Source organism: Indicator indicator, chromosome 26 (assembly GCF_027791375.1).
Source record: "Indicator indicator isolate 239-I01 chromosome 26, UM_Iind_1.1, whole genome shotgun sequence".
Classification (NCBI taxonomy): Eukaryota; Metazoa; Chordata; class Aves; order Piciformes; family Indicatoridae; genus Indicator; species Indicator indicator.
Window position 1 is genome coordinate 15,128,805 of NC_072035.1, and position 15,629 is coordinate 15,144,433.

Consider the following 15,629-nt stretch of genomic DNA (forward strand, 5'->3'; position numbering starts at 1 on the left):
TGGCCAGATCAAGTCAAAGCTGACTTGAGCTAAGGCTGGCAGTTCCCCGGCTCTGCAGGGGCCTCCCCACCCATGCCCTGTGACATCTCCTCATTCACCTGGGCAGAAAGTGGTGCCAAATCACAGAATCACAGAAGGGTTTGGCTTGGAAGGGACCTTTTCAGGGTCATCTTTTCCAACCTCCCTCAGCAGTCACCAGGCACGTACCCAGCTAGAGCAGGTTGCTCAGAGCCCCACAAAAGCCCTTCTCCCATCACTGGCCTCCCTGATCAGAGGCAATCCCATCTTTCCTGTGGCCCCCTTTAAGGACTGAAAGGCTGCAATAATCCCTCCCTGGAGCCTTCTCTTCTCCAGGCTGAATAAGCCCAACTCTCTCAGCCTGGCCTCCCAGCATTGCTGTGGCCTCCTCTGGCCCTGCTTCAACAGGTCTGTGTTGTGCTGAGGACTCCAGAGCTGGCCTCAGGACTGCAGGGAGGGTCTCAGAAGAGCACAGCAGAGGGGCAGAATCTCCTCCCTGCCCCTGCTGCCCACATTGCTGGGGATCAGCCCAGGACAGGCTGGGGTTGGGCTGGCAGCGCTTGGTGCTGGCTCATCTCCAGCTTTTGACCCCCCAGCACCCCAAGTCCTTCTCCACAGGACTGGTGTCCAGTCCTTCATCCCCAGCCTAGATTGACATAAAGGATTTCCCTAACCTAGGTGCAGGACCTGGCACTTGGCCTTGCTGAACTTCATGATGCCCACCTGGGCCCACATGTCCAGGCTCTCCAGGTCCCTCTGGATGCACCCTGCCCTTCAGAAGTGTCAGCTGCACTACTCAGCTTGGTGTCAGCTGCAAACTAGCTGGGGCTACCTTTGATCCTGCTGTCTGTGTCACTGATGAAGATACTGGACAGCACTGAAAACAGGATTCATGCAGGGCAGGAAAACCTGCCCCTGAGCTGCAGCAGCAGCAGTGACACCATGCCAGGGCCATGCTGGTGAGCTGCCCACTCTCTACTCAGATCTTGGCCAGGTTCAGCTTGGAAGATGGTAAACAAATGTGGAGCTGGGTTAGGTTTCTACAGGAAGGTCTTCTCAGGGACCTCTTGCTGTCTAACAGGAGTTGAGGTTGTGGCACAGCTTTCCCTGCAGTCCAGGCACTGGCTGGGTCCCTGAGCCTGGTGGCATTGAACTTTTAAGAGTCTAGCTTTTGCCAGGGTCAGTCCAGAGCAGCTAATAAGACCAATATTTGGAGGCTCAGAACTGCTCCACCAGGGCTTTCCCAGATCTTGTGAATTGGGTTTTAACCAAGGCTTAGAAAAGAATTAGACCTGCTTGCAGAAGCTGCCCAGGGAGGTCGTGGATGTTCCTTCCCTGGAGGTATTCAAAACCAGGCTGAAGGAGGCCTTGAGCAGCCTGGTCCAGTGGGAGGTAACCCTGGGTTGGAACTGGATGATCTTTAAGGTCCCTTCCAACTCAAACCATTCCATGGATCTATGCATTTCACTCCAACCTCACCTCTCCCAAGTGGCTCCTTCCTTACCTCCTCGAACTTCTCCTTCCAATAGACATCAGCCTTTGCATCCAGGTAGAGCAGAACAAGGTCACAGACCACCGTGGCCTGGAGGGAGACAAAGGCAGCAGGGTGGGCAGCAGTGAAACCCCCACAGGAGCAGTGCCAACCCTTCTGCCTGGGCTCCTATGAGCCCTCCAGCTGGCTTCAGGCTGAACTGCAGCCCCTAGCCAGTGCTGAGGGAACAAGCCTGACCTGCCTCTGGCCAAGGCCATCCAGGCAGCTCCACCAGGCCCTCTTTGACCCAGCCTGCAGCCATGAGCTGCACAGGAGGTTAAATGTGATCATCTGTGAAATAGGGGTGCAGGGTGAGGGTTGGTCCAGTAGAGAGCATGGCTGGGGGGAAAGAGGGGTTGGGTGGGGAGCCTGGGCTCTCCATCAGTGCCAAAAGGGAGGAGCCACACAAGTGCTCTCCAAGGGGCTGCCCATCTGGATGACCACACCATGTCTGTGCTGCAGCTGGACACTGGCTCCTTTTAGAGCCAGGAGAAAAACACAGAGCAGAAGTGCTCTGTCCAGCTGGCCCAGACCCACCCAGGTTACCACAAACACCACGAGACGGGCCCCCAAGCTGCTCAGGATCCTGGATCTGATGGTGTCATCACTGCTAACAATCCCAAACAGGGGAATGGGAGCTAACAGCCTGCCAGACCATCTCTGGTGCTGGGAGGCACCCTGGAGGTCTTGTGTCCCAGCAGGCAGGGGAAACGACAGAGGAGAGGCCAATCCCAAGGCAGGGGTGGAAGGAGAAGAGCCTGTCCGGAGTACTCACAGCACCAAAGAAGGCAATGCCAGCGCCAAAGCTCATGGCAGCAGGAATGATGCTGAACTTCCCAGCCTGGTGAGAAACAGTGGGTGGAGAGGGGAGACAGCAGAGAGAGGGTGGTGAGAGGGTTGTGAGACAAGATCCCCAAGGCAGCATGCTCAAAGCCAGGAAGGTGCTGGAAGAACCCAGGGTTATTTTTCTGTGCCCAGCTGTAGGAACATGACTGCTATGGCCTGACAGGATCACAGTGCATGAGAGGTTGGAAGGGACCTCCAGAGATCATCAGGTCCAAGCCCCCTGCCAGAGCAGGATCACTTAGGGTAGTCTGCACAGGAATGCATCCAGGTGGGGTTGGAAAGTCTCCAGAGAAGGAGACTCCACAACCCCCCTGGGCAGCCTGCTCCAGGGCTCTGTCACCCTCACTGCAAAGAAGTTTGTCCTGTTGAGCTGAAATCTTCTCTGTTCAAGCTTGAAATCCTTGTTCCTTGGCTTATTAGTGCACACCACTGAAAGGAGCCTGGCCCCCTCCACTTGACACCCACCCCTCAGCTATTGATAGACATTGATCAGATCCCCTCTCAGTCTTCTCTTCTCCACACTAAACAGCCCCAGGGCTCTCAGGCTCTCTTCACAGGGGAGATGCTCAAGTCCCCTAAGCATCCTCCTGGCTCTCTGTTGGACTCTCCCCAGCAGGTCTCTGTCTCTCTTCAACTGGGGAGCCCCAAACTGGACACAGGATTGCAGCTGTGGTCTCAGCAGGGCAGAGCAGAGGGGGAGCAGAACCTCCCCAGCCCTGCTGGCCACACTTTTCTTGCTGCACTCCAGGATCCCATTGGCTCTCTTGGCCCCAAGGGCACATTGCTGTCTCAGGCAGAACTTGCTGTCCACCAGCACCCCAAGGTCTTTCTCCATGGAGCTGCTTTCCAGCAGGGCAGCCTCTCACGTGAACCAAAACTCCTTTGGCTGGTCAAGAAGGGACTGAGGCAGCTCGTGCCTGGGTGGCAGCAGAGGTTTCTGTGACCCCTCTGCGCCTGCAAGCATGGTGGGAGCCTCCTTCCTGCTGCAGGACGCCAGCAGTTGCCACTCATGGAACTTCATCCCAGGAAGAGCAAACATGTCCTGATGTGAAGTGTCCCTCTCTGCTCAGGTGAGTCTCTTATCCTCAAGGAGAGATTTTCAGGTTCCTGTCTCTCTCCTGGCTATTCTCTCCTGCTCCACACCTCTCAGACCCAGTTTCACCACCCAGAAGTTGTGCACCCTGTCCTGCATTGCCTGGTTGGAATCATAGAATCATGCAGGTTGGAAACGACCGCTGGGATCAAGTACAACCATCAACCCTGCCCGAAACCCTGTCTCAAAGTCCCACATCTAAATGACTTTTAAAGACACCCAGGGATGGTTCACCCTATTCATGTGTCAAGCTCACTGCTGAGCATGACAGATCAGCTGTGGACATCTCTTGGGGTGGCAAGTCCTCTCAGCTCCATCTTGCACAGCTGAGCTTGGTAATGATGCTGCAGAGAGCAGTGCCAGCCATGGTCATGCCCAAGCCTTTTCTCCCTGAGGGTACAATTGATCAAGAAGGGATTAGCTGTCCAGGTCCAGAGAAATTCAGGGGATTGAATCCACCCTCAGGACGTTTGCAGATGACGCCAAGCTGGGTGGCTGTGTCCATCTCCTAGAAGGTAGGGAGGCTTTGTAGCAGGACCTGGACAGGTGAGAGCCATGAGCCAAGGCTCCCTGGGTGAAGTTCAACGAGGCCAAGGGCCAGGTCCTGCCCCTGGGTCACAACAACCCCATGGGGAGCTACAGACTTGGGAATGTGTGGTTGGAAAGCTGCAGCTCAGAGAGGGACCTGGGGCTGTTGGTTGGCAGTCAGTGCCCAGGAGGCAGCAGTGCCCAGGTGGCCAAGCAGGCCAAGGGCATCCTGGCTTGGGTTAGAAACAGGGAGGGCAGCAGGGACAGGAGGTGACCATCCCCCTGTGCTCAGCACTGCTGAGGCCACACCTGAGGGTTGTGCTCAGCTCTGGGTCCCTCACTGCAGGAAGGACATGGAGGGGCTGGAGCCTGTCCAGAGAAGGGCAAGGAGGCTGCAGAAGGCCCTGGAGCACCTGGGCCATGAGGAGGGGCTGAGGGAGCTGGGGGTGTGGAGGCTGGAGAAGAGGAGGCTGAGGGGAGACCTCCTTGCTCTCTGCAGCTCCCTGAAGGGAGGTTGCAGTAAGGAGGGGGCAGCCTCTGCTCCTTGGGGGCAAGGGACAGGCCCAGAGGCAATGGCTCCAAGCTGCAGCAGGGGAGGCTCAGGCTGGAGCTCAGGAACTCTTTCTGCCCTGGAAGGCTTCTCCAAGCTTGGCAGAGGCTGCCCAGGGCAGTGCTGCAGTGCCCATCCCTGGAGGGGTTCCAGCAGCTGTGGAGCTGGTGCTGAGGGCCAGGGATTGACCCTAAACTGTGTGGAGGGTTGGCCTGGATGAGCTTGGAGCTCTCTTCCAACCAGATGTTTTCTATGATTCTGTGATCTTTGCCAGGGTGCTCCCACCACAAGACTTTCAAAGCTGCCCACAGGCCTCTCTGCTTGCAAGAACTCACCTTGCCTACAGGGACTTCACAACACCCTTGTCACAGCCTCAATGAGGGGAGCCTCCCCACTCGGCGGTACCAAGCAGTTGCCCCTTCAAATGGGAGAGACCCTTTTGTGCTGCTCTGCTTGGAAAGCTCTGGGAAAGAGGTGAAGAGCTCAGCAGGGTGGGGAGAAGCGATGTCAGCAGGAAGCCATGGGGCTGGCTGCAGGAGAGAGCAGCAAGGGAGGGGTGTGAGGAGCCAGCCCTGGTGCCAGGGCCCGGGGTGGGTACCTGCCCGTGCACCGAGACGTCGAACCGGATGCCGTAGAGCTTCAGCAGGTTCCGGAAGAGCCGTCGCTGGGAGTCCCAGTAGTAGGAGGCGGTTCTGTGGGAGATAGTGGAGGAGCTCAGAAAGCAGTGGCAGCTGTGTGCCAGCAGTGAGGGAAAGGCACTGCAGTGCTGTCTGACTGATGAGGCTGCCAAGTCCCTGTGCACACCCCATGCTCTCCAGCTGGTGAGGACATGGGTGAGGCACACGCTGCCATCCTTGGCATCAGTCTCCACTCAGCACCCAGACTGATGTGTGCCCAGGGCAGGCCAGCATGGCTGGGGGCCCCCACACACATCCCCTTGCTTTCAGGCAAGCAGCATCTTGCAGAGCTCAAAAAGAGAAGGGCAGAAAGGGGCAACAAAGGTGATGAGGGGTCTGGAGCAGAAGCCCTGTGAGGAGAGGCTGAGGGAGCTGGGGGTGTTTAGCCTGGAGAAGAGGAGGCTCAAGGAAGACCTCACTGCTGTCTACAACTACCTGTAGCCAGGTGGGGGTTGGTCTCTTCTCCCAGGCAATCAGCAGCAGAACAAGAGGACACAGTCTCAAGCTGTGCCAGGGGAGGTTTAGGCTTGAGCTTAGGAAGAAGTTCTTCACAGAAAGAGTGATTGGAATGGGCTGCCCAGGGAGGTGGAGGGGTCAACGTCCCTGGAAGTGCCTGGATGAGGCACTTATTGCCATGGTCTAGTTGATTAGTTAGGTTTGGGTGATAGGTTGGACTGGATGATCTTGGAGGTCTCTCCCAACCTGGCTGATTCTGTGAAGAGCAGAACCACAAGGCACCAGGTGGGAGACCTATAACGGACAGCCCCTGGGCTGAGTTACCATACCCGGCTGTCTCCATTGCACTCATCAGGAAACCCAAACTCTCAACCCACTGCTGTCTGCTCCACCCCCAGGCCCCTGTGTCCCCTGTCACAGTGTCCTCACCTGAAGTTGTACCTCCTGTCCTGCAGGCTGAAGGAGTAGTGTGGCTGGCACTGGGCAGCAGGGCGATCCAGGTCGCAGTCCCACTCAATGCGCACGCTGATGCTCCCTCCCTACAGCAGGAGCAGCGTGGCAGGCACGGCTGGCTTGACCTCCACCAAAGCCTGACAAAGGGCTGAGGCTTGCTAGGAGCTGATCTTGATCAGGCCCAGAAGCTCTCAACCTGCCTTTGTGTTGTATGAAGGACTCAGCCCTCCAACTAATCAGGAGCTGAGCATGGCTGAGGGAGCTGAAGTTGTTTAGCCTGGGGAAGAGGAGGCTCAGGGGGGACCTTACTGATGTCTACAACTACCTGAAGGGAAGTTGTAGCCAGGTGGGGGTTGGGATCTTCACCCAGACAACCAGCAGCAGAACAAGAGGACAATCTCAAGCTGTGCCAGGGGAGGTTTAGGCTGGATCTTAGGAAGAAATTCTTCAGAGACAGAGAGATTGCCCCTTGGAATGTGCTGCCCAGGGAGGTAGTGAAGTCACTGTCCCTGGAAGTGTTTAAAATAAGCCTGGATGAGGCACTAAGAGCAAAGGTTTAGGTGACGAGATGGTGTTGGGTAATACGTTGGGCTTGCTGATCTCTCAGGTCTTTTCCAACCTGGTTAATTCTGTGATGCTGTGGTGCTGTGGTGCCATGTTGCTGTGGTGCTGTGGTGCCTTGGTGCAATGTTGCTGTGGTGGTGTGGTGCCGTGATGCCGTGGTGCTGTTTGTACCGTGTTGCTGTGGTGCTGTGGTGCCATGTTGCTGTGGTGCAGTGGTGCTGTGGTGCCATGGTGTCAGGATGCTGTGGTGCCGTGGTGCTGTGGTGCCATGGTGTCAGGATGCTGTGGTGCCATGATGCTGTGGTGCCGTGGTGCTGTGGTGCTGTGGTGCCATGATGCTGTGCTGCTGTAGTGCCATGTTGCTGTGGTGCTGTGGTGCCGTGGTGCTATGATGCTCTGGTGCTGTGGTGCCATGATGCTGTGGTGCTGTGGTGCCATGATGCTGTGGTGCCATGTTGCTGTGGTGCCATGATGCTGTGGTGCCATGATGCTGTGGTGCCATGGTGTCAGGATGCTGTGGTGCCGTGGTGCTGTGGTGCCATGGTGTCAGGATGCTGTGGTGCCATGATGCTGTGGTGCCGTGTTGCTGTGGTGCCATGGTGTCAGGATGCTGTGGTGCCATGGTGCTGTGGTGCCGTGGTGCCGTGCACCCTCGGTAGGGCATCGGTGGAGTCCCCTATGGAGACTTCTGGAGTTGGTCTGCCAGCAGTAAGTGCCCTGGCATCCAGATCCTCTCCCCTTGGACTGGGACCTCATCTAAGAAGCCCTCACCCCAAACTTCAGTGAGTGCTGTTTTGGGTACCCTGAGCAGGGAGATTGTCCCTTTCTGAGCAGTTGAGTGCACAGTTTGGTTCAGCTCTCTACCTCTAGGCAGGCTCACTGAGGTTTGCAGCAGGACCCTCCCAAGTGACAACCAAACCTGGAATTGTGCTTGCCAGGAGGAGTTGCAATAGATCCACATTTGGGGGGTATGGGGGGAGGTGTTGCTGCCTGTCTTCAGTGTGCCTCCATGACAAGCAGGAGAGCAGAGATTTAGAATCAGTCACAGAAGGGTTTGTGTTAGAAGGGACCTTTACAGCTCATCCAACCTCCCCTGCACTCAGCAGGGACATCCCCAAACAGAGCAGGTTGCTTAGAGCCCCAACCAACCACACCTGCAATGGTTCCAGGCATGGGACATCTCCCACCTCTCTGGGCAGCCTGGAACAGGCTCTCCCCACCCTCATTGTGAAACATTTCTCCCTTCTCTCCACTCTGAATCTCCCTCTTTGAGTTCAAACCATCCCCCCCGGCCTGGCACAACAGGCCCTGCATGGGAGATTGTCTCCATTTACTGAGTTCTTCCCTGTTCAGACCTCCACAGATCACTCCTTCCCTCAGCACCTCAGGGATCAGTCCTGTTCCCCTCCCTCCTCCCACCCCCACTTCCTCACATCCTTAGGGAATCTGGAGAAATCTTCCATCCTTTGAAAAACACAAGTACCAGCAGTGCAAGGTCTCCAAAGTTCTCTCCAGCTGCCTGCACCATGTCATGGATACGGAAAACAGGGCAGGAGGGGCTGAAGATTGGATGGTAGGTGCAGCTCTTGAAGTAGCTGGGGTCACTGGTTTGCAAAGCATTGCACCTGAGACAGGAGAGAGAGGCCTTGTCATGGGGCTGTCAGGGAAGAGGACTGGCAAGGTGACCCTCCTGCTAGACTGGGACCACCGACACTCCTGCCTCTAGGGGAGAGAATTGCTACCTCGCCTAAAGCCTCAGCTGGAGAGAGGGGGGAGGGAAACTTGCCCAGAGGAATCCCTCCTGGAGCTATCATCCTTAGCAGCACCTGCCATGGTCCTGCCTCTCCCTGCTCCTCTGCTCCACCTCTGCCTTTGCGCTTCTCTTTCCTCAGCACCCAGCTCCCACCCCACTGCTGTGGGTCCATGTTCCAGCTGGAGGTGAAGCTTTAGAGGTCAGAGCAGGAGCAGTGCAACTGCCCCCAGCCCAGTCCCCTGCCAGAGCAGATCTGGGGCTGTGAATCCAGAGCAGGCCTTCTCCAAGCCTATCTGAAACCATTTTGGGGACTAAAAAGCAAACCAAGCTGGAGGCAGATGAGCCCTTGGCAATGAGAGGCCTTGCTCAGCTCTGTGCTCTAGACAGGCAGAGAGACAGACCCCAGTCCTCTCTTCCAGGTCTCCCCAGTCTATTGCTCTTACATCTGCAAAGTGCTGCTGAAGCAACCAGCCTGCTCCTGAAGGTGCCATCCTGAACCTCAACCAGCCTGCTCCTGAAGGTGCTATCCTGAACCTCAACCAGCCTGCTCCTGAAGGTGCCATCCTGAACCTCAACCAGCCTGCTCCTGAAGGTGCTATCCTGAACCTCAACCAGCCTGCTCCTGAAGGTGCCATCCTGAACCTCAACCAGCCTGCCTGGGTGGCCTGGGGCTCCTGGGCTGCCTTGTCCTCTCAGAGGATCTCAGTGCAGAAGAGGAGCAGGCTGGAGGTGTGACACTTACTTGGAGAAGCTGAATTTGGTGAAGTGAATGGTGTTTTTGATGAAAAGAGTGAAATTCTCTGCCTCAGCCAGAAGAGGTTTCCTGGAAAACAACCACCAAAGGAACTCAAGCCCATGCCCCATGGCCAAGGCTTCTCCCTGTCCCTCTCACTCTGCATTCTCTTCCACCATCCCAGGAGTACAGCAGACATTCTTGGGTAAAGTTCTCTGGGCTTCACTGCCCAGCAGATCAATGCCAAAGACCTCCCCGTGCCTGGCTGCCCCTCAGGCCCCTGGTTAGACAGAGGGAAGCAACCAAAGCTCCTGATGCCTGCTGTCCCCTCACCTAGCACCTTACCTGGGCAGGGTGTTGTTCTCCACAGGACACCAGGCATGGATCTCACAGGTGGAATGGGTGGTGTTGAAAGTCACACATTTCCCAGTTTTTATCCCTAGTAGTGAGACAATGTGCATCATTTACTCATCCCTTTGGGAATGTCTTTGCCTCAGCAACCCTCCTGGGGTATATGCCCTGACCACAGGCTTGTTCTGGCCTCCTCAAAGCCTCAGCCAGGTCTCTCGAAGACTTCCAGACATCCCTCCCAACCCCTAACATCCCGTGACCTTCAGGGTTTTCCCCATCCAACAGCTTCTCTGAGGAACAATCCACCAAAGACCATGTTATGGTTTGAGGCTGGGTGCCTTTAAAAGCCATAAAGTGACAGATCTTTTACATGTCCAGAGAAGGACCATGAGGATGATCAGAGGACCCATGGCAGGGAGGTTGGAGCTGGCTGATCCTTGAGGTCCCTTCCAACCCTCACAATTCTATGACTCTAACTCACCTGGGCTCTGAATATGAATCAACAGGAAAGAAAAGCCATCAAGCAGTCAAGCACATGGCACAGCAGCTCCACCTCCAGCAGCCAACAGCACAAACAAATCAGCCTTGCAGGAGCTTTGCCAGCAGCCTGTGCCCACCCAGCTGGGACAGGGTCACTGCAAGGCTTGCCAGCAGCAGATGGCTGTAGAGCACTTCCATGCACAGGCACAAAAGGCACCATAGCACCAGATCCACCTTTGGGGATCTGTTTGCTATCAAGCACAAGGAGCTCAATGCCTTTGTAGGTTGTTTTTTTTCTTTAATGGAACACCAGGTACCGTTGCCACCAACCACTGGGCTTCCCCTGGGGCAGTCTGCATCTTCTGTGCACTTGGCATCAAGGACAGAGGGGCTCTGAGGAAGACGGAAAGAGGCTGTCACCATGCTGCTCAGCTCCTGAGCCAACCCCAACCTTCACCCATGCTGCTTTGCTGCTGCTTCTCCAAGCCTTACTGAGAGGTCCACCACCTCCAAAAGCTGGGCAGGCTCCAAGCAGCGACAAGAAAAGCACCTCCAAGGTGCAAGTGTTGCCAGCAGAGATCTGTGCAGAGGCACTGGGAAGCTCAGGAGGGCTGAAAGGTCATTCTGCACCCACTTCTCTGTGCCTACACAGAGAGAAAACAACTGTGGGTGCCCAGCTTTGAACAGCTCTGCAGCCACATACCAGGGGCCTGGAAACAAAGGGAACCTTCTTGGAGGGCAAACCACCAGGAGCATCCCATGTGAGCAAAGAAAGCTTCTCCCCAAAGCTGACAGCCCCCTTATCCCCTTAGGACATGGCCCTGTGTTGCTAGGGGTGGGACCAGTGCAGGTGCACATCCTCACGTGAACATCTTGTGAGACCGCCCCCACCTCCAATCCTGCCTCCAGTTCTGGTGTCCCCAGCATGAGAAGGACACAGAGCTGTTGGAGAGAGTCCAGAGGAGGCCACAAAGATGATCCAAGGGCTGGAGCACCTCTGCTATGAGGACAGGCTGAGGGAGCTGGGGGTGTTCAGCATGAAGAAGAGAAGGCTCCAGGGGGACCTTAGAGCTGCCTTCCAATAGCTGAGGGATCCTGCAGGAAGGCTGCAGAGGGACTTTTCCTAAGAGTGTCTGGAGACAGGCCAAGGGGGAATGGTTTGAAGCTGAGGGAGAGCAGGGTTAGATTGAAGTTCTTCAGTCAAGAGGGTGGTGAGCCTCTGGAATGGGTTGCCCAGGGAGGTTGTGGATACCTCCTTCCTGGGGGTGTTCAAGGCCAGGCTGGGATAGTTGAGAGGTGTCCCTGCACACAGCAGGGAGGTTGCAGTAGATGACCTCTGAGGTCCCTTCCAACCTAAACCACTCTGTGATTCCCTGATCCACCAGCAGGATCTGCACCTGGCATTGCTGAGCACAGATGGAAGTGCTGGAGACCACAACTGAAGTGAAATGGTCCCTGAGCCCCAGAGCTTGCACTGGGCAGGGCAGATGCACTCTGCATAAAGCCTTCTGGCTCCAAGTCTGGTTGGAGCATCCCCATTAACCTTCAGGGTACACTGCAAAGAGACGTGGAGAGCTTCCAACCACTCCAAGTATTTGAGATCAGCATTGAAAGGTCTCCCTAAGAGACAAGTCACAGCTCAGCCATGCATCTGAGCTCGACACAAACCCAACCTGCGTTTGGGTGCTGCCTCTGGTCCCACACAGATCTGGAATCCAGAATACTCAGCACTTCCTGTAAAGTCCAAAGCTGTCACTGTTCAATCTCCAAAGCTTTCCAAACATGAATGTCAGCTACAGCCCCAAACTACTGGAGAGCAGCAGAAGGTGAAAGTTCAAAGGTCAAGAAGAAGGAAGCCAGGCAGTTCCATCTGAAGAAGAGGAGAAACTTGTTTGGTGTGAGGGTGCTGGAGGCCTGGAGGAGGCTGCCCAGAGAGCTTGTGGAGCTCTGGAGAGCTTCCAACCCCACCTGTCCACTGTGATGCTGGGCAAGCTGCTGTGGGTGCCCCTGCTGGGGCAGGGGTGTTGGACTGGGTGGTCTCCAGAGGTCCCTTGCAACCCCTCTCATCTTGTGAAGCTATGATGGCTGTGACAGGCACCACAGCACTGTAACATGATGACATCTCTGGATCTTTGGCTTGCACAGTGCAAAAATTAGTGTCCAGAGATACTCCTGGTTGCCTATGAGAGAGCCATGGAATGCTGCACACCCACAAGTCTCCCTGTGAGGATGCTCCTGAAGCTTTCTTTCAGTACTTTAGGAATTCTTAACATTTTTATGAGAGATCATGGAATAGAATCACGGGGTTAGAAGGGATCATTAAAGGTCATTCTTTAACATCCAACCCCCCTACAGTAAGAGGGACATCTTCAGCTACAGCAGGTTGCTCAGAACCCCATCAAGCCTGATCTTGAATGTCTCCAAGGATGGATCCTCAACCACAGCCCTGGGCAGCCTGTTCCAGTGTCTCCCCAGCCTCACTGTGCACAACTTCCTCCTCATGTCCAACCTCAATCTGCCCTGCTCCAGTTCCAAACCATTGCCTTTTTTCCTATTGCTAAAAGCCCTTCTGAACAGTCTCTCCCCACCATTCCTGTAGCCCCCTTCAGATCCTGAAATGCAGCTCTGAGGTCTCCCTGGAGCCTTCTCCTCTCCAGCCTGAACAGCCCCAACTCTCCCAGCCTGTCCCCACAGCAGAGGTTCTCCAGCCCTCTGATCATCTGTGTGGCCTCTTCTGGACCCTCTCCATCAGGTCCATGTCTCTCTGGTGTTGGGGGTCCCACAGCTGGACACAGCCCTGCAGGTGAGGTCTCAGCAGAGCAGAGCAGAGGGGCAGGATCTCCTCTCTCCAGCTCTGGCCATGCTGCTTTGGATGCAGCCCAGGCTGCCATTGGCCTTCTGGGCTGCCAGTGCCCATTGCTGGCTCCTGTCCAGCTTCTCCCCCACCAGCACCCCCAAGCCCTTCCCTGCAGGGCTGCTCTCCATCTCATCATCCCCCAGCCTGTACTGATACTGAGCATTGTCCCAACTTAGGTGGAGGACCTTGCACTTGTCCTTGCAGAAGCTCAAAAAGTTCACCTGGGCCCACTTCTCCAGCTTGCCCATCCAAAACCGGGGTTGCTTCTCCCCTCCTTCATCCCAGGTCAGCAGCTTGCCCACAGGGTTAGCTGGGGAGCAGGATCAGGCTGGGCACAGCACAGCAGGCCACAGCCGAAACCAAAGGGACCATTAGGACAAACAGTGCTTGGCTTGGGCACAAGCTGCCAGCAGCTACTTATCTTCAAAGACATTTGCTCCTGTCTGCAAAGAAAGGTCCAGTCACAGAGTTCTGCTGAAGAGCTGGCCTGAATCCAGCCTTAGAGGGAAGTAAAAGTTGGCTGACTGGGAAACCACCTAGATCTTGTGCCCTGTTCCTCCTAAAAATAGGGCTCCAGGATAGAGAGGACACCAGTCCTGCCCTACAGTAGGGAGCTATGAAGGAAGCATGACTCAGGTATCCAGGGAGAATCAGGAAAACTGGCAGGACAGGGGTAAGAGAATGGAGCAGCAAGGCAAGAAGCCAAGATCACACAGGTGAGACTGGAGGAGAAAGGCAGGTAACATATGTGTCAGCAGGATGCAGGGCTGATGCCAGCTGCACAGCAGAGGGGCAGCCCAGCTCAGCCTCCCCAGAGCAGCCCTAATCCACAGGCAGCAGAAAGCCTGGGCAGATGACACAGGGTCAGCAGCCCTGAAGAGCTGGTGAGGCCCCAGCAGGCTGTGCCCATTGTCTTTCTGGTCAGCAGAAGTGATTCTGGCCAGACTGCCCTGGACACATGCAGGGATGGCAGGGCACAAGGGCAAACGAGGGGGCAGGACCTATGGAGCAAGGAGAAGGAGGGGAATCAGATCTGGCTGGAATAAAATTCCATTTTCCCTTTCTCTTTGGCCTTGCACTGCCTCTGCTGGGTTCCTGGAGAGCTACAGGGCAGCAGTACCACTGGATCAGGCCCCACAACAGCACCACTGGATCAGGCCCTACAGCAGCACCACTGGATGAGGCCCCACAGCAGCACCACTGGATGAAGCTCCACAGCAGCACCACTGGATCTGACCCTATAGCATCAGCACCTCTGGATCTGTTCCCAAAGCAGCAGCACCACTGGATCAGGCCCCACAGCAGCACTACTGGATCTGGCCCTATAGCATCAGCACCACTGGATCTGATCCCACAGCAGCACCACTGGATCTGGCCCCACAGCAGCACCACTGGATCTGGCCCTATAGCATCAGCACCTCTCGATCTGATCCTACAGCAGCAGCACCATTGGGTCTGACCACACGGCAGCAGCACCACTGGGTGTGACCCAGCAGCAGTGCTGGCCCTGGGGACAGCACAGCTCACTCACCTCGGGACAGGTGCCCTGGGCTTGCTCTGCTGTGGCGATGAAGTTGGTCACCAGGAACAGCACACTTCCTCCCTAGGAAGCAAGAAGATGCCTTCAGCAGGGGACTGACCCTCACACCCCCCGCCCCGGCAGCACAGCAGGCAGCCAATTCCCTCCGCTCTTAGCTTTGTCGTTGGAAAAGCTGGTGTCACCTTTCCCTTCCCGAGAAGGGAGTGGCTGGGAGGTGTTTACTGCAGCTCTCTCCAGCCTCCCTCCTCCCGTGGGCCGCAGCCTTACCTGCGCAGGCTGAGCGTAGTCGGCAGCGTCCCACAGCCGCCGTCCCGCGGTCCCCGTCCCAGCCACCGCAGTCCCCTTCAGCTTGGTGACGACAGCAGCGAGGGGGGCACGGTCCGTGTCCTGGTAGCCCTTCCGCACCAGCAGCACCCAGCTGCGGAAGTGCAGCGGAGGAAAGGGGGACGAGGGGCAGGAGAGGGAAGGGGAGGGAAAGGGGACGACGGGCAGCGGAGGGAAAGGGGGACGACGGGCAGCGGAGGGAAAGGGGGACGACGGGCAGCGGAGGGGCAGGGGGCAGCGGAGGGAAAGGGGACGACGGGCAGCGGAGGGCAGCGGAGGGGCAGCGGACGAGGGGCAGCGGAGGGAAGGGGGCAGCGGAGGGAAGGGGAAGAGGGAAAGGGGAGGGAAGGGGGAAGCGAGAGCTCTGAGCGGAGCGCCCCATCACCGCCGGGAGAGCCGGGGCCCGCGGGGGGCGTCAGGACGGGGCTCGCCCTTACCCGAGCAGGTAGCCCAGCACGGCGAGCTGGAGCAGGCGGTGCAGGAGCCCGACCCGGCGGTTCCGCGTCAGAGAGAACTTAAGCGTCTTGTAGTCCAGCAGGTCACGGCACGGCTCCGCGCCCGGCATGGCGCCCGGAGGGGCTGCGGAGCTGGAGAGGCTGCGAGGACTGGGGAGGCTGCGAGGAATGGGGAGGCTGCGGGGACTGCGGAGGCTGCTGAGGCTGGGGAGGCTGCGGGGACCGCAGGGCACGGACTACCCTGAGCACCTCTAACTGTGTCATGAGCAGCGCTGTTACCGCCTCTGCAGCGCTGCCACGCCCCTCACAGCCCTGCCACGCCCCCTCTGCCGCACTGTCACCGTCTCCGCAGCCCTCTCAACCCCTCACAGCCCTGCCACAGTTCTGCCACGCCCCTCACACCCCTGGCTCGCCCCTCAC

General features: G+C 56.9%; 1 protein-coding gene across 1 annotated transcript; it reads right to left on the minus strand.

The window, feature by feature from the left end:
• Positions 1-29: 29 nt before the first annotated feature.
• P2RX6 (purinergic receptor P2X 6) lies at positions 30-15,319 on the minus strand. Its single transcript, XM_054392584.1, has 12 exons — positions 15,192-15,319; positions 14,698-14,848; positions 14,422-14,493; positions 10,351-10,426; positions 9,548-9,641; positions 9,212-9,292; positions 8,200-8,341; positions 6,129-6,238; positions 5,165-5,258; positions 2,325-2,390; positions 1,523-1,600; positions 30-98 (listed from the first exon to the last, which is right to left on the minus strand). Exons 1-12 carry the CDS (start codon positions 15,317-15,319, stop codon positions 30-32), a joined length of 1,161 nt encoding a protein of 386 aa, XP_054248559.1.
• Between the last annotated feature and the right edge of the window lie 310 nt (positions 15,320-15,629).